At 39.9% G+C, this 22729-nt stretch overlaps 1 protein-coding gene across 2 annotated transcripts in view; it reads right to left on the bottom strand.

Annotated features, from left to right (window-relative positions):
* The window catches only part of Cubn (cubilin), a 209786-nt gene that overhangs the window by 74150 nt on the left and 112907 nt on the right, over positions 1-22729 (bottom strand). For both annotated transcript variants that reach the window (XM_027405242.2, XM_035442818.1), the window contains exons 32-40: positions 14110-14269; positions 12018-12131; positions 9755-9865; positions 8388-8516; positions 7419-7551; positions 3478-3683; positions 2407-2591; positions 1004-1199; positions 437-634 (exon numbers count right to left, since the gene is read on the bottom strand). In XM_027405242.2, the coding sequence (XP_027261043.1) occupies positions 437-634; positions 1004-1199; positions 2407-2591; positions 3478-3683; positions 7419-7551; positions 8388-8516; positions 9755-9865; positions 12018-12131; positions 14110-14269 (1432 nt within the window). The remainder of the gene's footprint in view (positions 1-436; positions 635-1003; positions 1200-2406; positions 2592-3477; positions 3684-7418; positions 7552-8387; positions 8517-9754; positions 9866-12017; positions 12132-14109; positions 14270-22729) is intronic.

The following is a 22729-nucleotide window of genomic DNA, read 5'->3' as shown; positions in this document are numbered from 1 at the left end:
TCACGCTTCATCAATGTATAGCAACACCACAACATTCTCATTTCTAACTCTTCTACCCACAGATCCAGGAGAAATGGATACATTGCCTAACTTAGATACTTCTTAGTTTTAAATTTGTATCTTAAAGTCATAACTACAAATTTTCATTGTATCAATAAAATTTTAGTACAGCCTAGAATTCCAAACTGTGTCTCCCCTCAAAAGGCCTTTGTTTTCTCTGAGGAATGTGTTATCCCTGACACTTTGTGATAGGTAATACAGTATTCTTCCTACATTCTCTAGACATTGTAGCTATTTCTTCTATTTGATGGCTTTATTGGTTACAGTATCTATGAAATGCTGTACAAAATGTGGTGGAGCTAGTACACAAGCATAAAGACTACTAACTGTAACTGTGCATAATAATTTAAACAATGATTTCTACACGGTTTCTCACCATCTCTTATGATCAGCCTGTCATAGTCACACACTGGCTGAGATTCGATGTCCATGGAGATAATGTTGAGTTCCACAGTAGAATCAGGAGCATAGATGATCCATATACAGTCATCACGATTATCATACTCCCCTGGCCAGCCCGGGGAGAAAAAAAGGACAGGAGTATCTCCTGTCGTCATGTATCCTCCACAAGCACCTGTAGGGAAAAAAAAATCTTTAAGCCCTTGTCCTAGAAGTACTTCAAAAATTGCGGCACTCTGGGGCTGAGAAATATTACACAGTTAAAAGCACTTTCTACTCTTCCAGAAGATCTTTGTTGTGTTCCCAATACCCATGTCAGGCAGTTCATAACTACTGTGACTCCATCTCTAGGAAACTCAAACTCAACCTCTCTTCTGGCATGTTAGGGCACCAGTAAACACACACACACACACACACACACACACACACACACACACACACACACACACACACACACACACACACAGAGAAAGAGAGAGAGAGAGAGAGAGAGAGAGAGAGAGAGAGAGAGAGAGAGAGAGTCTTAGAAAGACCCCAAACACACCTGTAGCAATGGCAGGAATAACTCCAGGAGAAACATCTACTGCAAACCACTCCAGAAGGAATCCCTTCCCTGAGATGGTAGAGTCAGAAGAAAACTGGAATGTCATAGAGTTTCTACTGGAACTAATAGAGTCCAACAACTGGTTACTGCAGTAAGTGCCAATCAGGCGGGAATGGATGTCGATCCCATCATAAATCTGCATGTTAAAAAAAAACACAATAAAGCATTATAACTAGCCAATTATCTGCATTTTTCTTCATTAAAAGAGAAATTTAAAGGATAGTTTGTATTTTATAATTTTATCAGAGTAGAAAGAATTTCAAGAAAATGCTTTACTTCAGTTTAAAACAGAAAGTTACATTAAATGTATTGTTATACATAATTTAAGGTGTTCCATATAGCTCCATTTCAGAATTATCCTAATAAACATGCTTGTGAGCTATATCATATATAGTGGGCTTACAGTCAAATCTGTTGGTGGGAAAGTACAACCTATTGTAAAGAGGGTCTTACTCTAAGAGAGAAAAGAGTTAGTAACAAAGAAAGAACCACAGCTCATGGAGCTCCCCATATTCAAAATACTTAGCAAATCTATTCCATCTGCCTTAAAAATACTATCTTACCTATCTAGAGACATTTTATGATAATCTCCAAATAATTGTAAATAATTCATTGTAATAATCATAAAATCATCTACTAAGCTTATTTCTTTCAAATTATGTCCTAATTATTCCCACAGTTATTGGGTATCATGTCCCTAGTCATTGGCTTCTACTTTGAGTACTGAGCTTTCAAGAAGACTGATTGGATTGTGGCCTTACATGGAATTCACAGGGTAGCCAATGCATGGATGGAAAAGTCCATCATAGCTTCTCCATTTGTATTTTCTTATTTTTCTATCACCCTTTCAGGTTTCAAGACTGTATCATTAGAACAGACGACTCTCTCTGTCTTGGGAAGTCTGGTGCATCTGAGTATGCACTGTGCCCCCCTTCATCTCTTTCCACCTTAACACTGGGGCTTCCATCTACAGTAAAGATGTCTCTTAAAGTCTCAACTTGCTTCAAGAAAAACAGCAAAACAAGACAAACAAATAAAAGGACAAACAGGATGACAGGATAAAAGATAGAATACACACATAACTAGATCAAATAGCCATTTTTAGTTTAGACAAAGTCAATAAGGACATTATAATAATGCTTAAACCTCATTTTATATAAAACAGAAAATAACAAATATAATACAAATATCATTTTATACAGATGATAGTGAGGCAGCAGTTATGATATGATAGGACCATTACATATGTCTTTTATTTATTTAAGTAGGTATGAATTTGGACTTATTTTTGTCAATAGTATCCATCAAATATATAAACATCCTCCCCTCACAAAGAAACTCACCTTTAATTTGTCAAAATTGCAGTTGGATGTTGATTCCATGTCTATCTCCAAGATTCTAGCCCGGATAATTTGAGATGCGTTTACATTTACTGTCCATATGTAATTGGAATTATGGGGGTAACTTTCAGGCCATAAGGGAGATGCGATTTTCCCACGACTTCCCACAATATTATCATTGCCAAATACTAGGAGGGAAAACAGAGTTGTAAATCAGACCTACTTAGAATTGTCCTTTAATTAAATGAAAACAAAAAAAGAAACAAAAACAAAAAACAAAAACAAAGGGCAAGACTATTGGAAAGGATAGGCTTTTAATTGACTGGGATTTCTTTTCTGACCACTGAAAGAAATACTGCTTCCCTTTTGGTTTTCTGGGCTATTAGCTCCTGGAGAAGGATGACTTTTGAATGCAGCATTAGTTGGATGCAGGGTATGAAAAGAAGGGACAGCTTCCCATGAGAAAAGGACTTCCCTAACACCAGAGGACATGGGGAGTAGGAGTACCATCTCACACCTTAATTGTATTTTACCAATTTTGCTTTGTTTTATGAAAGAAAGAAATTTTTCTCTCCTTTTTAAAATTCTATATGTGAATCAACACAGAGAATAGCCAATTATGGGAAAAACTTGAGTTAAAGAATAAAAATAATTAATATTTTATCTGTATTGGAAGAACAGCCCATGTGTTTTATCTAACTGCTTAAGCTAACCCCAAAATAATTCTAAAGGTCTTAATTTTAAGAATAAATTTAAAAGAGCAAATGAAATATGTTTGATAGAACTTTATCTGCCGGGACCATATTAAAAGGCCCATTTGCATGATATCATAAACATTACTAGCAGGTGGAAATTGGAGCCTAAAAAGAAGACCCAAAGCATCAAGCACAATTTCCTTTTCTTTGAGTCAGCCATTCATAAATAGTTGGGTCTTTCTGGTATATTATTCTACAGTCTGAGAAATGAAACCTGAGTACAGGATTATTCTTAGTTAATACATTACCGAAACATTTGTCATCATTCCTAGTTTGTAGGATATATTCTGGAAGCCATTGTGGAAACAAGCCAACTTACTCTGATTGAACCTGCCCTGGAAGCCCATGCCATTGCCTGAGCCATCAGAGACAAATCTGATCCACAGAGTATGTCCCTTGATGGATGAGTAATTGCCAGGGATGGAGTTTCCACAGTATCGTCCCACCAAGCGGCCTGTGGCGTTCCCTTCTCTGATTTCCACAAAATCCTTGTTACAGTTTGGAGAGTTCTCCAACTGGAAGGACCTAATTTGGAAACAAACAAACAAAAATGAACAGAGTGAACTGATAGAATTAATTTGAGATTATCCTGACTTCAGTTTCCAGGGAACCAAACCCCTCTTCTGGCCCTAATGGGCCAAAGCAGTTCAATACTGAAAATGTTGGCTATCCCTCTTGAATAAGAAAAAGAAACTCAACTTCTTTCTTTATATGCTGAAATTAACAGTTTTCATATATGTTCTCAAAATGTTAGAAATAGAAAACTTTGAGATAAGCAAATGTAAAACAGTACTACTACCTATAAGGTAAGCAGTATAATTCAGGTTCAGTTTTATCACACTTGTGTGAACTATGCCAAAATTGTTTTACTCTGCTTCCGAGAAAAGAGAAAGCCCAATCCTCTTTCCTCTCAGAGGGTAACTCACCAGCCTTGCTCTCAAAGCATCCTACCATGGCATGGTGTGTGGTCCAGCAACCTTAGTACCTCCTGAAAGCTCATCTGAAATAAAGAATCTGGACCCCCCATGCTTTGTCTGGACATTTCTTTGCTTCCTGTACAGATCCTTTGCTTATGTAGTATAGTTTCAGATTTCGTTTCTAAGGGTCTTCTGTGTGCTCGAATGTGTCTCAAATTCTGTATGTGCTTCTTATGCTTCTCCTTCAGCTCTTTTTTTTTTTTTTTTTTTTTTTTTTTGCTGTTGGTTTTGTGCTATCTGGCTTGTTTGCTTTTATTTTACTTATAATTATTACTTTAGGCGACTGTATTCTAATGAGAGAAAAGAAGATGTGGATTTGGGTGGGTATGGAAGTGGGGATGATCCAGGAGGAGCTGGGGCCAGGAAACCAAAAATCAGAATATATTATATGAAAAAAATATTTTTCAATAAAAAACAGATGATTATATATTCCAGAAGTAGGGGGAGAATCTAGCCCTAAATAACAACTGACTCGATGTGAAATTTAGCACAACTCTGGTGATCTAAACACTTGCTAAAATTCTGACCAGTGATCCTGGAGATGACACAGGAAAGGTCTTTCCTAAATCAGATCGTCTTCCAGGGAGAAACAGCAGGGAAGGCTTTCCATCAGGAATTACAGCGGTGATACCTATAGGAACCCAACCAAACTTCTTATAAAAGCTTTATTCTTGGAAGTCTTTGTTTTAGGCTGGTACACTTTATAAGCAAATCTACCCTTTAGCTAAGAGCTGTCAGTAAAAATATAATGTGCAACAAAAATAATCTGCTTTCTGTTTCCCATTATCTCATTTCAGTCCTGCCACCAGAACCAACCGTTTCCTCAAAGCCTTCTGCTGGCATAAAGTACGATTTCTGTTCATTACTTTGAATATCTGTTTCTTAGAATAAATAAGTTTTATTTCTCCCCTCTCCTTTTCATTACAAATCCAACCATAATGCATCCATTTTTTCTCCCTGCTCAGTTTCACCACAGCATCCATAATCTAAACCCTCTGTTAGAACTTGATGCGTTCCAGATGCTTCTGACACACCCCAGGGAAGAGGACTAGTCCACATATGGAAGTAGTTTAGATCAGAGCAGAAGTAACTCCTAGGCCTTGCCAGGAAGTCTTTCTCATTACCATTAACACACAGCAAAAGCAGCTTGGAGTCTACAAAGGCCACTTTAACAATAAACTCAAGCCTGTGACACAAAGGAGTCAAACATCCCACAGGTGAGCAAGGAAACAACCGGGTCACTAAGAGTCCTCTATTCAGTAACTACATTTACTGTCTGTCAGCTGGGAAAATAGATGCCACTCTATGTCCTTGTTTGCTTTCTGTTGCTGTGACAGACACCATCACCAAAACTAACTTGAAAGGAAAGACTTGATTCAGCTTATAGGTTACAGTCCCTTATATGGGAAGATGTGGGTAGGGGTTCAGAGCAGGAACATGGAGGCAGGAACTGAAGGAAAGACCAAGAAGGGGCACTGCTTACAGCCTTGCACTCAGCTTACATTCAGCTGCCTTTCCGCTGGAGCTTAGGTCTACAGGGGGCTGGGGCTGCCCACATCAATTAGCAAGACAGTACCCGATAGACATGCTCACAGGCAGTTGAAGTTCCCTCTTCCCATTTTGACAACCAAAATAAGCACCCATGCTTTAGGATGTCTAGTGTGGGCCAAGGGAGCTTGTTACTGAAACACCACAGGAGATTCTTCAGACATAGCAAATACTGAAAGTCTTCACAGAACACTGAAATATCGTGGTCTTGAGCTATGTATTTTAAAATTTAGTACCCTTAACACTAACTGGGGTCCTTCAAGTTCATTAATGTCCTTCTAAGAATGGAGCGAATCTTTTGAGCCTTCAATTCACTAGCATATTGAAGCTGATTTTTCAATAAATTTGTCAGGAACCGAGAGCCTATGTGTATTAAATATCCCCAGTATCTAACCTAGTTCCTGGAACCATTGAACATCAGAGGGGTGAACAACATGGATATGGTAGAAGAGGGAGGAAAAGGCCAAAAAGGAGGTTCATATATTTGGCAAGTTATGAGGTACAAGTTCCATGGAGGATCTTGGACTTCATCACTGACACAGGAGAGCTCTTCTCTCGTCACTGTCTGTAAAGCACCCCTAGGGAAGGATTACGTGTCCACTGTGTGCTCCAGGTATTGATTAATATTTGCTGAAAAGAAGCACACATCATGTAGAGATTTTTATATGGATATTTACTTAATCTTTTTGTTGTTGTTGTTGTTCTTTTTTGAGGGAGGGTTTCTTTGTGGCTTTGGAGGCTATTCTCAAACTAGCTCTTGTAGACCAGGCTGGCCTCGAACCCACAGAAATCTGCCTGCCTCTGCCTCCCAAGTGCTGAGATTAAAGGCAAGCACCACCAATGTCTGGTTGTTTAATCTCTTATGGTATAAGAATTGTCCCAATTTTAGTGAAAATAAAGGTGATCGCAAATATTCCCCCATGGCAGTTAATAGTTGTATTGCCTTTCAGATGTAGGAAGCGTGTCTTGCTTAGCTCAATGTCACTTGCACCCTGAGGAGGCATGGTCTGACTGGTGAATTAAAGAAATCAATTTGAAAGATTTGAACTTGTCTCATTTTTAATCAGTTCTTGCTGCACAGATGGGCAACATGGAGGAATTTACATCCTTTTCAAAACAAAATCAGCAGCCAGATATTGCCAGGCATGCCTGTTATCCCTGCATGGCAAAGTGAGGCAGGAGATCACAAGTTTGGGGACATTGTGGGCTACACAGTGAGGACAATAGTAAGAAAGAATTAATGATTTCAACCTGACTCCAATAACAGGCAATATAGTATGATACATGACTTTGAACTCAAAATGTTAATTTAAATATTAATGTATCTTCAGTAAATAAATACTTGTTTGTTCTTTTCTTTCTTCTTTTCTTCTCTCTCTCTCTCTCTCTCTCTCTCTCTCTCTCTCTCTCTTTTAATTTTGTGAGACAGGGTCTGTATGTCATCCTGGCTGTCCTGGAGCATGCTGTGTAGACCAGGTTGGTCTCAAACTCAAAGAGATTTATTTGCCCGCCTCTGCCCCGGTGCTGGGATTAAAGGTGTGTACCACCACACCTGTCAATGGCTTCGACCAAGATTCTGATTACCCATCCTGTCAGTAACAGTGCTTCCTCCCTGCAGACTCACCAGCACTTTGCAGTGCTGGTACTTTGCAGCTTTTCCCTCTGAGGAGAGCACTGAAACACACTTGGGCTGTAACAGCCTCTCCTGGTCAACACACCCATGCAAAGGACTTACAGAAAGGACAGCTGCAGCTGGTTTCCAGGAGAGCTGACAATGTTCCAGATACATTCCAAATTAGGATGGTACTCCGCTGGGTAGTCGGGGCTGTTGAAGAAGCCATCAGCTATGTTGAAGGTTCCACCACAAGCTGGAAGGCAAAGAAACAAAGGGAGCTTCAGAGCAATGACCAAATGAAGGACACCACAAGATACAAGAGGAAGAGACTTGGAGCCATATGCAAAGGACATGGCACTTCCAACTCACATTAATAATCATTTTGTGTCACATATAATAATTGAGGGAAGATTCCAAAACCAGAAAACCAAGAGCTCTACAGTATGGTAGGCTAGAGGGGACCTTTTTCTAAAAGTTTTTCTCCATGTGAACTAGAAATGTAGGTTTAAAAGGACTTGTTTTTAATTCTGCAGCCACTTGGTTTTTATGGCCAGGGTGATTTTCAGGCTTGCCCTGGAAGAAAAGGTACTTTGCAGCTTTTCCCTCTGAGGAGAGCACTGAAACACACTTGGGTTGTAAGAGCCTCTCCTGGTCAAGAACCGCAGTGCTGGATGGCACTGTGTTCCTTTCCCACCCATGTGCCTCACTATACAGTGGACCTGTCAGTATCCAGACCTACCTGACCCTGCCATCAAATGCAGAAGAACAGAAGAATAACCGTGAAGCCGTGCATCCATATGAGCGCCCATCAAACTATCAGTCATGGATCACCTTGGCAAACACATTGCTGTGACCCTAGAGAACTGGTCTCTATGACTATATGGTGTAACTAAAGACACCCGGGTTTCCAGCCTATTCTCACTTGCAGATTTCATGGTTATGAGAATTTACACAACACTAAATTATAAAGAAAGCACTTGGGAAACTCCAGGAAACTGGCTCCCAACTTTAAACTAAAAGAGTCCTAAATAACCAACCAAAGATTTCTGCTCAACGCTACTAACCCTGCTGTTAATGCCTCTTACTCACCTGATGTTGACGCAGAATAGAGCGCATGGAAACCCTGAAACGTGGCGAAAGAATCAGAGACAAACCTCAGTGTCAGGGCATTGCCAAATGATATAATGGGACGGGGCAGGGAGGCACCACAGTAACGTCCTAAAGAATGAGAAGAGTGACAAGGAGGTGAGTAACGGCGCAGCAGGAGCCACAGGTATCTTTACCAGGCACATATAAGAAATCATAATGAGAACCATTTATATCAGAGTTCTGTTTGAGACAATGCCTAGTCACTAAAGATAAACTCTAGATACAAGTATAGCCAGGATAAATTATAAACCTGATTTTAAAAAAATAGAGGGGCAGAGGGAAAGCTGATATGACCAGACTTCAAATGTAACTCAAGTAAATATTTCCAACCAAGTAGGGACTTAGACTCTCAGTACATTGTCACAGAGAAGAGGAGAAAGTAGATCAGGTTACTTGGCTTCAATTCCTGGCTTGCCAGTTACTAGCTATGCAACCTGAGACAAATTACTTGGGGCTCTGTGACCCAGTTTCCCCATATTTAGAGGAGGGCATACTAGAAATAACTAAACCCGTGTCACAAGGATATAAAGAGTTACCACTTACAGAGTACTTAGAACAGTACTCCACAAGAGGTGGTTGGGTAAGTGTGTGTTATGTAACATATCCTTGTCTTTGGTACAATGTAATGGATTACTATCTCAGACAATACAATGAGAGATATGTCTTGTGTTCCATTATGGGCACAGAAATCAAAGCAGTCTCCTCAGACAGATCCTTTCCTCTGCAAGGGGGGAACACACCCATGGCAAAATGCTCATAGAGAAAGCTGAATGCATCTAAGGTTATTATTTTGTCTGAACCATTTTAAAAGCAATGTCGCACACATTTTAACTTTATTGGGATGTCTAACAAACAAATTGGTGAATTTTTAATTAAATCAATTAATTTAAAAATCTTTTCCTTCCTCTGGGAACAGAGGAAACATTCCCAATAGAATTTAAGAAGTATTTTAAAGTACTGACCAGAAATTTCTGAATTTTCTGTTTACTGATGAAATGGTCTTTGATCCACTACTGCTTCAGATTGTAATTTAGAATCCATGATGTGCACTTTAGAAACAAGCTAAAATATACAAACTATTTTTGAACATAAATGAGTTTCTTGAGCCCTACATTATCCTGCTTTCCTACTGTCTGATTATTCTTATGTGACTTCTGAGGCTCTTCATGCTTATTGGAAACACAGTAACTTTGAATGTCACCAAACACACACACACACACACACACACACACACACACACACACACACACACACACACACACACTACATGCCAAGACTACACATATAAATGACTGAGTCTCTGGTACCTCGGACAGGTGCATCATAGTCCTTGCCATCCAAAATTTCTAAAAAGTCCTCTGTACAATCTGTACCTCCTTGAAGTTGAAAGTGGCTAAAGGATAGGGCAATATGATTGACTGTAGAAAAAGAGAGAGAAGAGGGTTGGTTATTTAATAAGATACTGGCAAGCAGAACAGAGCGATTTTTGCCTCTGGTGCTTTCAGAGGAGAGTTTTCCAGCAGGGAAGCAAGGAATTTGGCAGCTTTGCACAGGGCTGGGGTGGGTAAACAGAGCTAAGGGCTCAGCCTCATGCTTAAAGGGCTTCCTTTGAAGAGTAGCAGAATCGATGCTTTTGAAAATGCCTGTAGAATCCCAAATGCCAGTCATGGTAAATCAGGTCTCTTGGGTAAGTTCATCCCAGAGCCTTTGGGAAATGTCTTGTCTTATTGGAAAATATAGCCATAGGCTTTTGTTTTGTTTTGTTTATCAGCCATTGTTGTGTTTCTCTCATATTTTCTCCACAGATTAGTTTTCTTAGATTCTGATTTTTTTTACTGAGATTCCTTCTGATTCCTTGTACAGAGACATCCTTCTTCCACAGGACATGCCTCCTAACACACTCAAGCTTATTTAGGGGTCACAACCAGTGCCCTAGAGCTTCTGAATCATCCATCAAGAAAGCTTTGAATCATGTAAGGAACAGCAAGTGCCTGGGTACATTTTCCTTTTGTTGTCCTTTCCAGCGTCCCTAATCTTCAGAAAGGGATCTTTTCCTGTTGCTGTCCTTGCAGTGAGAACTTTCATCTGAATGTTTTTACAGCTCATTAGAAAATAACCAGTAGGCACAAAGCTGCTGGGCTCAAGGCAGGGGGCTTGTCTTCCTCTGCTTTGTTGGGGCTCTACCCTCTCCATCTACAAAGACTAAGAATTACATCACTGTCTCCCACATCTCATGCATGGCCACACAATACTATCAATTTGTGAAATTTTATTTCACAATGAATAATAACTAAATTAAGTTTAATAATATTTAAGCCAGCTCTTTTGCAAATTATTTTATGCTAGGACCTGCTTAGCCTAAGGGACTGTACTATTTTCACACAGGTCATTAACTAGAGAGCAGAGCAGAAAACTTAATGGCTTTCCCACATTGTGTCTGAAACTTTAAAGGAGGGCAGGGTTCAAATGAAATGGGATTCATAATGGGACCAGGATCACTTTGATTAGAGCCATTCTGCCATCTCATTTTCTCTGCCTTAAAATATGGACAGACTACTACCATGTCAGGTAACAGAATTCTAAGATTCCATAAAGAAACTTAGGCACTTATTGAGTATTTCTGGGCTTGTTCTGGGATTTAATAAATATATACATAGCTGGAGAGACTGGATTTTGCTATTAATTTCCCCTTCAGTGATCAATAGCTTGTGACATCATATCCTCCGACCGTAAGGTATTTCTCCAAACCATATCCTTATTATTCACATATTCATTCAGCATCTACCAAGCTCAGCAATACATGCCAAGCGCTGTTTGTCTATTAATTACTTTTTCATGACCTCAATTTCATATGCCTGCCAGTACAGCAAAGATATACACAAATACTGTTTAACAGTGCTGGGGCCCAACCTAGTGTTCTGGGCATGATAGGTAGGAAGTATTCTAGGAGACACATCCTCAGTCCTTTGTCCTTTTCTGTTTGCTTGTTTGATTGTTTGTTTTTGAGACAAGAATTTCACTGATCCCAGAGTAACCTCCAACTGGATAAGAATAGAAGGTGACCTTGAACTTCTGGTTCTCCTATCTCAGTGTATGTTGGAATGACAAGCATGTACTACCACTCTCGATTCATGTAGTTCTGGGCATCAAACCAAGAGCTTCAGTGCTGATAGGCAGGTATTAAGCACACTAAGCTATACTTTGAGCTCTCCAGTCCTCAGATTTTCTAGAGACAAGGTCTCCATATATTACTCAGGCTGACCTTGAACTTACTGTTGAGAATAGACTGGTCTTCAACTCATAAAGTCTTCTGGATTAGCCTTCAGAGTGCTAGAATTACCACATCCAGCCTTAAAAAAAATCCCTTTAAATTAATATGAATCAGTTTTAAAATGTTTGCTTACTAGACTAGAAAATGACTGTTTCCATGCATTCCAGGAACCAGGACTTCCCCAAAAGAGGCCAGTTATCAAGTGTTACCATGGAAAAGGTAAGTTCTCCACTGACAGCCATGCCTCCCAAAGGTATCCCTTGCCCCATACTCTTCCCCTTTTTGTTTTTGTTACTTACATGGAGGTTGAGCTTCAATTATCCAGGTACAGTTTTGATTGTTTGGATATATATCAGGGAACAATGGAGAGGAAATAGTATCAGAAGAGTCGGTGATGATGTGCCCTCCACATTCTGGGAAGCACAAACATATATGTTATATACTTGTGATTTCTACCAAAGGCACCAAACAATTATTAGATAACTGAAAAATGTTCTTATTTCTACCATGCAGGCCAACAAAGCTCTCTGCCAGGGTAGCTGCACATAAACCATCAGATAATTAGAAAATACTTCACAGTTATAATATTTCTCAATGACAGGAAGTGGGGACATGACATAGAACAACACTTAAATGGTTGTGAATTGTCTGAATCAGTCAACCAATACTTTGGCCTTGATTCACTTACTCTGCTCCCTCATTAGTTTAAGAAGGGTAATTTGTTTACAAATGAGCTTTATTTTCGCTAGAAAGCACTCAGTTTATAAAAGTGACTGCAAGTTAACCAGAGAAGCTCAATGATCTGTGGAAACCAGGAGAGGAGAGTGTGGTACATTGTTGAGTGCCCAGTGTCCAGAGAGAGCAAGACTGAACCAAGACCTGGAGGAGGAGAAAAATAGTGCAGGGACTGGGCAGCCTGACATAGGAGAAGGGCCATATTTATACAGTCTTGATGGAAGCCTGTGAGGCTTAAACCATATTGCAAGCAGCACTGTAAAAGGGTCAGGGCAAGTTTGGGGACTGTAGTTAAAAGTTGGAGTGGCTTGGTTTTCATCTTCTAAGCCACACAGAGAAAGAACAGACACAAGGAGTCTCTGTGATCAGAGTACAACTCTTAAAAAGTTATTTGGGAAAAAAACAGAGCAAGAGTGGGTAAATCTGAGGGGGGCTGTTATAAAAGATCACATAGGGATGAGAGGGTGCTTTTATTTTGAAGCAACACTTAAGGGCATAACAAGGGTAAAGAAAAAAATGTTAAGTACTTCTTTTTCTTTGAAATCACTGGGAATGGTAGTCATGCACTCTCTTGTCTTGCTCCAATGTCTCTGACACTCTCCATTTAGGACTATTTACTAATACAACATCAGCAAATCTACTAGTATGAATGTTAATAGACACAGGCTAACTTTATTTGAGGTGAGGCCAGTGAGATGGTTCCATGGGTAAAGGCACTTGCCATCAAGCCTGCAGACATGAGTTCAATCCCTGAGAGCCACATGGTGAAAGGAAAGAACTGAGTCTCCCTAAGCTGTCGTCTGACCTCTACATGTACACCATAAACACGTGCAATTTTTTAATTAAAAAAGTTTTTGAAGTAAATGATCTGAGTAATCAAGATAAAAATCATGGCCACATTCAAACCAATTAATAACCCCTCCAAATTCTGGGTTCCTTCCATGTCTGACAATTTGATAAAGATTAATCTCTGACTCTCTCAGCCTAGATACACAGGGGAAGGACTAGGCCCTGCCCCAAATGATGTGACAGACTTTGATAATCCCCCATGGAAGGCCTCACTCTCCCTGGGGAGTGGGATGGGGGGTCAGGGGGAGCATGGGAGGATGGGAGGGAGAGGGAACTGGGATTGATATGTAAAATAAGATTGTTTCTAATTTAATTTTTTAAAAAGGGAACAGCCCCCCACCCAAAAAAAAAAGATTAATCTCTGAGAAAAATCTGGTGAAAGGCTTGAGAGAGAAAATTGAGAAGTGGTGACTTGAGGACAAAAACAATAGGAAACTAAGGGGTTCAGAAATGAAGAAAACCACTCTGTGGAGGCAGAGTCTAACTCTACATTACAAACAAGTCTTACAGTTGTATATCTCCTTGCGTAGGTGCTGGGTAAATTAATTTGGCTAATTCTTTTTTGTATATCGATAGTACTGTACCATTAAACGTTATTCTAAAAATACAGTGCTTAAGAAATGTACAGATCCTGAGACATCATCATAATTTAAGGTAGACAAAGATATGTAAAATTTATGAACAGCTACAATACTTGTAAGTCTTCCTATCTGAACATTTGCGTACTAAGTTGGAAACTCTGATCAGCTCCCGAAATCTGGTGTCATTAGAGCACTCCAAGGCTCAGGTGACCCACAGGATACTTGCCTTGTCTGAATTGAGCTCGGAAGCCCCTGCTCTGGCTGGAAGAGCCAGACTGGAATCTCACAAAGAGGCTGTTTCCAGAGGAGGTGATGGAGGTAGGTGGCTTCTGTCTTCCACACACATTGGCGACACGGGTATTTATGGAACTTGAGCCATCATATGTCTACAAAGATGGAAGACAGAAAACTCTCAATACTGCAAGTTTACATCTGTAAGGCCCATATTCTGTGGACCATCTGCATATCAATAAACCAGTGATTGCTTTGGTTGGATCTAGAACAATCGGTTTTATTTCATTTTCTTGTTGTAGAGTTCCAAGGGCATGTCTGAATATTTGGTCATTTCTAGAGACAATATACAGATTTCAGTGTGAGGTTTTCTGCTAACACCACTATTAACTCTGTAAGTTCTGACCTTCTCAGAGCCCTCCTTTTTCTCATGGCCATCAGTACATCCCTACAATGTGTATTGAAAATGTTTGATGCAAAGTTGAATAAAAAAGCAAAACAGGTGAGCGATAACGAGTAATGGTGTATTGCTAGAAATACAACATTCTTGGAACCCTTTGCTCCTCAGAGGCTCATAGACAATAAGCAAAAAAAAAATGGCAGAAGTTCTCTAATAATGTGAGTGGTACTAGCTTGGTTTAGGAAATTACCTCATCCAAAGACATGTACATCTCTGACCAATACTGTGCCGGAGCTCCTTTGACAGATCTGTGCCAGTGGAGTAAAGTTTACATTATATGTGCTCCAAATTTCTGCATCATTCTGTAAAACTGGAGCTTACACATCTGTTTGGTGCTCTAAGCTAATGTGAATTCTTGAACACCTTTATGCATAAACGGGGGGCGAATGAGTCTCTTATGTTTGCATGGTAAGACTTGCTACGGCTAAAGTACATACTCTGTCAGAAACTGGATTGAGCCTTTCTCATGCGATCCTTCCAGCCATGTTCTCTACCTACATCTTTATCAGCAAATTCATAGACAGTTTTAGTTATGTATAAGTTACGTAATACCCAAGAGGGAACAAGTCACTCTGAGTCAGAAAACTTGATTTTAGGGTCTAGAATTGAAATTCTTACTTTGCCCAATATAAGATATTTGTTGAACAGGGTAGATATATTGCTATAAAGGGAGTGAGTATCTGAAATAAATTAAATTATGACCAGTTCATTCAAAACTAATTGCCATTTATATTTTGCTAGAAAAATTGGGGGAGATAAGAGAATATTCAGGGACCTAAAGTAAGGGAGGTATTCACAAGTAACTTGGAAAATCTAGTCATGACTATAATCAGAATTCTATTAAAGAAGCAGGCTTGGGAGGGCATACTGAATTGATTTGTGCAAGCACCGGAGTCAGATGGCAATAGGATTTCAATCCTCAGAGAAAGGGAGCAGGGTTTTACAGTAGTTAATACAAAATAAGTCTGGTTCCAGAATAACACTTCTTTCTCCCTCCCACTTCATCATCTAATGTTCACATTTTAAACCCAAACATTCAGAAAATGAAACTTTAAAAATGATTTTTATTGAACAAACAGTGGCAGAACACTAAATGATGTTATGCCAATTCAAAATATGATTTTCAGTTATGATCCGTTTGACCAGTCACTTATTTTCTATAGCGAGTGTTCAGCCATAGGACATCTGTGTCACACCTTCTCCCCTAAGCTCAGGGTATATTCAGAAAGAGGGTGGCAAATATGACTGTGAAAGCAGAGGATGGGGAGGGCTGCCATAGAGCGGTGTCTTCTGGACATGACTTGGTCTTTGCATCCATGAACTCACACAGCTGTGGTTGCCTGCACAAGACTTGCACATGATCAAGGGAGCCAATATCCCAACATGGATAAGGGAGGGACTCAAGAGGCTCCACCCCCTAGCTGAGAGGCTACTGGCAGCTGATGACTGATGGAAAAGGATGGGTCAGTTTTCATCCGTGATGTGGACCTTGTTTGTGCTCCAATGTATAACTCTATACTCATGTGTGTATGCGTGGCCATATTCTCACTGGCTATTGTCAGGCCAAAAACTAAATAAATAAATAACCTCTAATTCCCCCAATCCAAAAGGCACTCCAAATATCCATGAATGAGCCCAGCCTGCACTAAAGGAGGATTTCTGAGGGTTAGATAAAAGATAGAATTCTTCAGAACTTGTGAAGCAGGTTCCTGTCTACCAAAAGGAGCCATTTCCATTACCTCTGGCAGATGGGACACATGGCTACCTGTGCTGCCCATCAGAATATCAAAGCTCATGCTGGCCTCCAGACTCCTTCAGTATCATATGGACCTGTTATATATTTTAAAGTGCATGCTAGCATTCTATCCCTTCCCACCCCCTATTCTACCCTACCCTACCCTACCCTACTCTACCCTACCCTAAATTCCCCCAGCTACCCATTCTCCTTAAAACCTTTCTATCCTCAGTATGTTTTCTTTATGCTTTGCCCTGTTTCTCTCACTATGTTTTCTCTGTTCTCTATTCCCTGCTATTTCCTATTCTCTTGTTGTCTTCTGTTCATGTTTAATCTGCTTCTTTCTCTCTCTGTTCTGGATTCTTCCAGATGCTTCTGGCTGTTCTCTTTCTTATGTCTATAATAAAAACCTTCTTCTTCACCATACCATGATTTCATCTTGTATCTTGTATCCATCTTGTCAGTTTTTATACAGTTATTAAGCAAACAAACAGACAAAGGGCTTGAAGTTGGGAGTGGGTTGAGAGGAGGGACCTAGGAGGAGGAAGAAGCCTGAAGGATGATTATGACCAAAATAAATTGTTTACATGTATAAAAATTCAGATAAATAAATATAGATAAATATTGTTTGATATGATTGCTTCTTTTAGACAAACAATGTATAAGCCATCACATATATACCTTTTAATTTGTTCTATTTCTTAAACTCTGGTAAAGTATTAGGTTCTATGAAGTATGTACTAACTCCCAAAAGAATAGGAACTTTAACCTTTTCCAAGACCATACTTAAAAAGGAAAATGTTCTAGTTTTATTTCTGCTGCTGTGATACAATACCCTGACAACAATTTAGGGAAGAAAGGGGGTTATTTCAGTTTATAATTCCAGCTTACAGTCTATCATTTTGGGGAAGTCATGGCAGGAACCTCAAACAGCTAATCACATCACGTCACATTCATGAAAAGAGCACAGCCCCTTCCTTGCCTGTGTTCAGCTTGATTACTCTTATACAGTTCAGGACCTTTTCCCTAGGGAATGGTGCCACCTAAAGTGGGCTTGTGCCTATATCAATTAAGTTGAACCCCTAGTAAACATGCTCACAGACCAAACCAATGTAACAATCTCTCCTTGAGACTCTCTTCCCAGGTCATTCTTGTCCTTGAACTGAAGTTATGTACTAAGAGCATATCAAATGTGTGTGTGTGTGTGTGTGTGTGTGTGTGTGTGTGTGTGTGTGTGTGTGTGTGTGTGTGTGTGTGTGTGTGTGTGTGTGTGTGTGCGCGCGCGCGCGCGCGCGCGTGCGCATGTGTTATAATTTTACAAGCACGACTACAAATGTCCCAAGTCACTCTCGAACAACATGTGATTCTTTTTAAATAAAGAAAGTGGAATAAGTGTGCTTATTATGAAATTATGCCCTATCCAAAAGAAGTTAGTTAGTAGCTTATCCAAGATCACACAGCAAGTGAGCATGAGTCTTCACTCACCAAGTTCTACATCACATTGCTTCTTTTTAAAAACACTTGTGATAGCTGACTTATTGTCATGTGCTGGTTTCAGCAGAATTTGGAAGACTGCAGTAGGAGATCATAAATTCAAGCCTACCCTGGACTATAATAGTAAGATACTGGCTTTAAAAAATAAATAATTTATGCATACTTAATTATCATTTTGTAAAACTTCAAAGCCTCAGACTAGCAGTAAGACAGCGTTTTAAAATTGCACATGAAATATCAATTCTACTTGAGAGTGCTTTCAACATTTGCAGTATTAAGACAACATTCTCACATTTTAAATTTTAATTTGCAAAGTTACAAGGAAACACTGCAAGAAAGAAAATATGAGAAATTCTGTTTCTGCTTATTTAAAGGTCTACTGTCATGAAACTATCAATATGTATGGTCCCTTATTTCTACTTAGCTCCCAAAGTAGAGCTAGCAAATTGTGTCACGACTGGATATATGCATAATATATTCATATCCTAAGTAATTCTGAAGTCTGCTGCCAAGACTAGGCTTGGGAATTGATTTTTCAACCCACTATTTAAGTAGATTAACATCAGAACAGTATACACATAAGACAACACTCTCGACTTACGCTTTTCTTCTTGGTGACACTAATGAAGTAAGATTTTTTGAAGCTGGATCCACAAAAGACAACACCACCACCATGTTCATGGCCTCTAGCTAGCACAGCTCGCAATAACCCCAGGCAGAGCTGGCTAAATGGTAAACATCTCTATGGAAAAGGGGGTCCTTTTCAAAGGACTGGGGATGGGGTAAAATTACAAGTTCTACCATACACATTTACTAAGCCAGAAGGTAATTTTAGTATGTAAAAAGAAAGAGAAAGTACACAACCTGGCATGTAATGGCCAGTAAATATGAGATGTATAAATCTCAAACATATGTCAGTTTATAGTTTCTCAGAACAGAGGGCTGAGTTGAGAAAAAATTTAAGTTAAGAAAAAGCTGCCTTTTCCTTCATGAGGTGGATTATAAAAACAAAACAAAACAATAAAGCAGGCTCAACAGTAGGAAGCTCTTCACAAGGGGTAGAGGCCCCCTGTGGCTGCTGTTATGTCAGGTTTACTATTTTCTGGGCCCAAGGAGTGATGGCAAGGGTATTGTTACAGGGCACAGCCAACCTCACACACTCAGCTCCCAGGTGCCTTTCCCTCAAACTGTGAGAGAAGAAGAAAGGATAAGGTGTGCCGAGGGCTTTGAGCTTATCCCACAGCCCAGAGTATCCCAGAAACAGAACTATTTGCAATGTCTAATCTCTTTCTATACCCCAGCCCTAGCCAGAAACAAGAACTGAGCTAACGGATTGGGAATTTTCATATTTGACATTTCAATATCATCAGATTTGAGTAAATGTCAACCATTGTCAGGTTAATACATGTCTCCCTTGTCATATAGCAAGTGGCATTAGGGAAAAAAATCAAGTGAGAGACTAACATCGCTTCCTGATGACATTTACAGTTCTGGGAGGAGGGGCTCTATGTTCAGCATCTTACAGAGTGGCCATTTGAGAAAACACAATGACGGTCTTTTAATTTACTGTGTATAATGTGTCGATGAAAAATATTCATTGTTGATGAACTGTATTGAAACATTAATAGCAGAATTGTTAAGAGGGAAAGACAATCTTATTTAGCAAAGCATAGTTATAAACTTCAATGTGGGACTAAAATAATGGAGGTGATGTTTCATGTCTTAGGGGACAAGTTGATTGCTTCCGAATCATTGTTCAGCCACTTACTCTGTGAAATGGAACTAATATTAGTCTTTATCAAATATTATTTGTGAGAGTTGAAAGAATTAAGTAAAAAGAATTAAGAGAATTCCTGGTATACTGTTTGTGAGCAGGTAGCTATTAAATAGCACAAATCTTCATGGCAGAGCATTTTACATCTCTCTTCTATCTCCCAGCCCAGTGGATCAGTATGCTGTCAACCTTCTCTGATGTATCTTTTGAGTCCATTTCTTCTCATGCCTAGAGGCTCCCTCTGGGTGTTTTAGTATTTGGATCTTGCCTTGATCACTTTTTTTCTGCTTTGGCTTTGTGTCATCTTTCAATTCAGTCTCCCAGCGACTGCCATTGTGCCATGTGCTGTCTCTAAAGTGTGAAGCCAAATACAAAAGGCAAACCGAACATCCTTATAGGTCTGTGGACTACATCAGATAAGTAGTCACTGGTGGCTACACTTGAGAACTGAAGAATACATGATTGATGTGGATGCCAGCAACAATGCTTTAGCCTGGAGGACCCCCCTGCTATGATTAAACAGCTCATGACCGCCTGATGGAAATATCAGTCACTCCTTATGGCCCAAAGCTCATGACTGCAGGGCAAAAATGAACTTCAACTTTGGCAGTAAGACATCTTTTACTTCTAAAACTTCCAAGTTGAGCTTTCCATGAAGAGAAGCAGGGAATGTGTAAGTATTTTCTTTCCATTTGTGGCACTATACTTATTGTCTCTGTAGCTTATTTGAAAATCTTTTGGGAAAAAGCAAAATAATGCAATTACAGCCTAACAAAATGTGTTAAGTGAGGCCTGGTGAGATGGCTCAGCAGGTAAAAACAGCTGCAGACAAGCCTGGTGACTGGAGTTTGATCCCTGGGACCCACTTACATGAAGGAAGGAGAGAAGTGATTCAGACAAGTTTTTCCTGACCTCCATATGCATACACACATGCACATAAACTGTATTTTAAAAGTTAATTTCGTTAGGATGATATATTGAAGACTTAAAAATAGTTATATATCTTAAAATTTAAGTATTTAAATACAAAGGGGGCTTTTGTGATTTAATAATGATAGTGAGCAAAGAGCTGAGGATCCTGAATTCAGTTCTGTGTTCCTAAGGTCTACAATGTAAAAAGACAACTAAGAACTTTAACATAGTGTGACTAACCATATAAGAAGTAGTGGCAATGGGAGACTAAGTAGTAACAGCAGAATGCAAGTATGGGGCACTGGTAAGTACCATATGTATGTGTGTGTGTGTGTGTGTGTGTGTGTGTGTGTGTGTGTGTGTGTGTGTGTGTGTGTATGTGGTGTTAGTTCTTCTAATGGTCTCATTATGCAGTTTGCAAACTTGAGACTTAGAAAATGTAAGTGATTTGAAATCAAACAGTTACTAGCAGCACAGAACAGTATAAATCCTGTCTTCCTGACATCTTACTGATTATCATTAAAGCAAGGGGAAAGGTAAAATCAAGTTACATTCATTCAATTCAAATATTAAGATGCCAGAATTCTGTGAAGCTAGGTTGAGATCCCCATGGCCTTTTGGAAAGATAATCGTTGAAACTTCCTGATCATCTAAAACTGCAATAAAGCATCCTTTGGAGTTTTGATCTTGGCTGTCAACTTGACTTTATCTTAAATTAACTAAAAGCCGATCATCTGGGCACATGTGTGAGGGGTTTTGCTTGGTTGGATTGTTTGAGGTGGAAGCCACCCTCCTCTGGGTCATTTGAGGTCTGAAGACTCACTCAAATTCTGGATTTTACCTGGCAGAAGCTCACATAAAAGACAAGGAAGACAGAAGCTTCTGCCTTCTGCTCGCTTGCCCTCACTCTCACTGGAAAATTCATCTCTCCTGTTCCTTTAGGAATCCTTATGGATATGGGGACATTTTAGGAAGTCTTGTGTTGGGTTCCTATGGATTTCAGTGTTCTGTCATGCATTCCATTCTGCTAAGAGGTACCTACCACATTTCCAGCATGGCTAATTCAGCAAGGTGTCTAATAAATAGTCCAGTGTCTAGGCTAATAAATAAATCTAAAAGTTATATCCCTGACTGCTAAACCTCCTGTGCTCTTGGATTTGGGTGCACTAGCAACTGTGTATTTCCCTTCTCAGGCCTGATCATGGATATCTAGCCCAGCTTCTTCTCTCGATGCCACCCTGACTTCATTTGGCCACCTGGTCCTCTGGCATCCCAGGTCTCCTGCTTCAAGTGCTTTGAATCTTAACAAGGTGAAAGAGATGTGTAGGAGGGGAACACACTCAGGTAGTAAAAGAATTAATTAATAACTGTCAGGTCCAAAGGAAACCAATTCCCCAAACTTCAGAAGGCACTCCAAAGATCCAGAATTGAGCTCAACCTGGACTGTGGGAGGATTTCTGGGGGTTAGCTAAAAACTGGTTCCCTTCTACCAGAAAGAATCATTTCCCTTACCTCTAGCAGGAGGGTCACATGAATCTCCTATTAACATATACCTCTTGCACCTCTCAGCACAATCAAGGTCCATGTTAGCTTCCAGGTTCCCTCAGTCCCCACTTACAAGTACTTGTTAAACATTTCAATGCTCTGTGCCAGTCTCCTGGCCCATCCCTCCCCTACTTAGAACCTGGCTGTTTGCACTATTCTAGGCCCCTGCTCCAGCTATTCTCACTATGCTTTCCTATTCTCTACCCACTGCTAATTTCCCCTCTCTTGCAGATAGCACTTGTCATGTCCAAGTCTGCTGGCCATGTTCAGTCTACTTCTTTCTACCCCTGCTCTGGACTCATAGATGCCTCTGGATATTTTCTCTCTCCTGTGCACAGTAAAACCATCCCATATCACGGAGTGGTTATGTCATTCATTTATACAATATCAAGGTACAAAATCAACTTTGAGAACAGAGAACTCGTGAACCACCCTCTCATGTTATATATGGTAGCATAGCCGCTAATGGAATTCCCAGCTTCAGATCTGGCTCCAAGATAAAGGAAGTACTAAATGACAAAGAAGGGGAGTCCCTCAGGACATTGTCCATGCTGTTAGTCACAAATATAGCCAGGGAAGGATATGGAAACATGAGTCCTTGCAGGCGCTTTTCTTGAGGGGAGAGAGAAAGGAAGCAGGACTTCCTGGGCGGTGACATTTCCCAGTACACTGCTCTGACACAGCTTCACATCTCA

Source organism: Cricetulus griseus, chromosome 3 (genome assembly GCF_003668045.3).
Source record: "Cricetulus griseus strain 17A/GY chromosome 3, alternate assembly CriGri-PICRH-1.0, whole genome shotgun sequence".
In the NCBI taxonomy this organism is placed as follows: domain Eukaryota; kingdom Metazoa; phylum Chordata; class Mammalia; order Rodentia; family Cricetidae; genus Cricetulus; species Cricetulus griseus.
The sequence above is the reverse complement of the archived record's forward strand: the minus strand, read 5'-3'. Positions and strand labels throughout refer to the sequence as shown.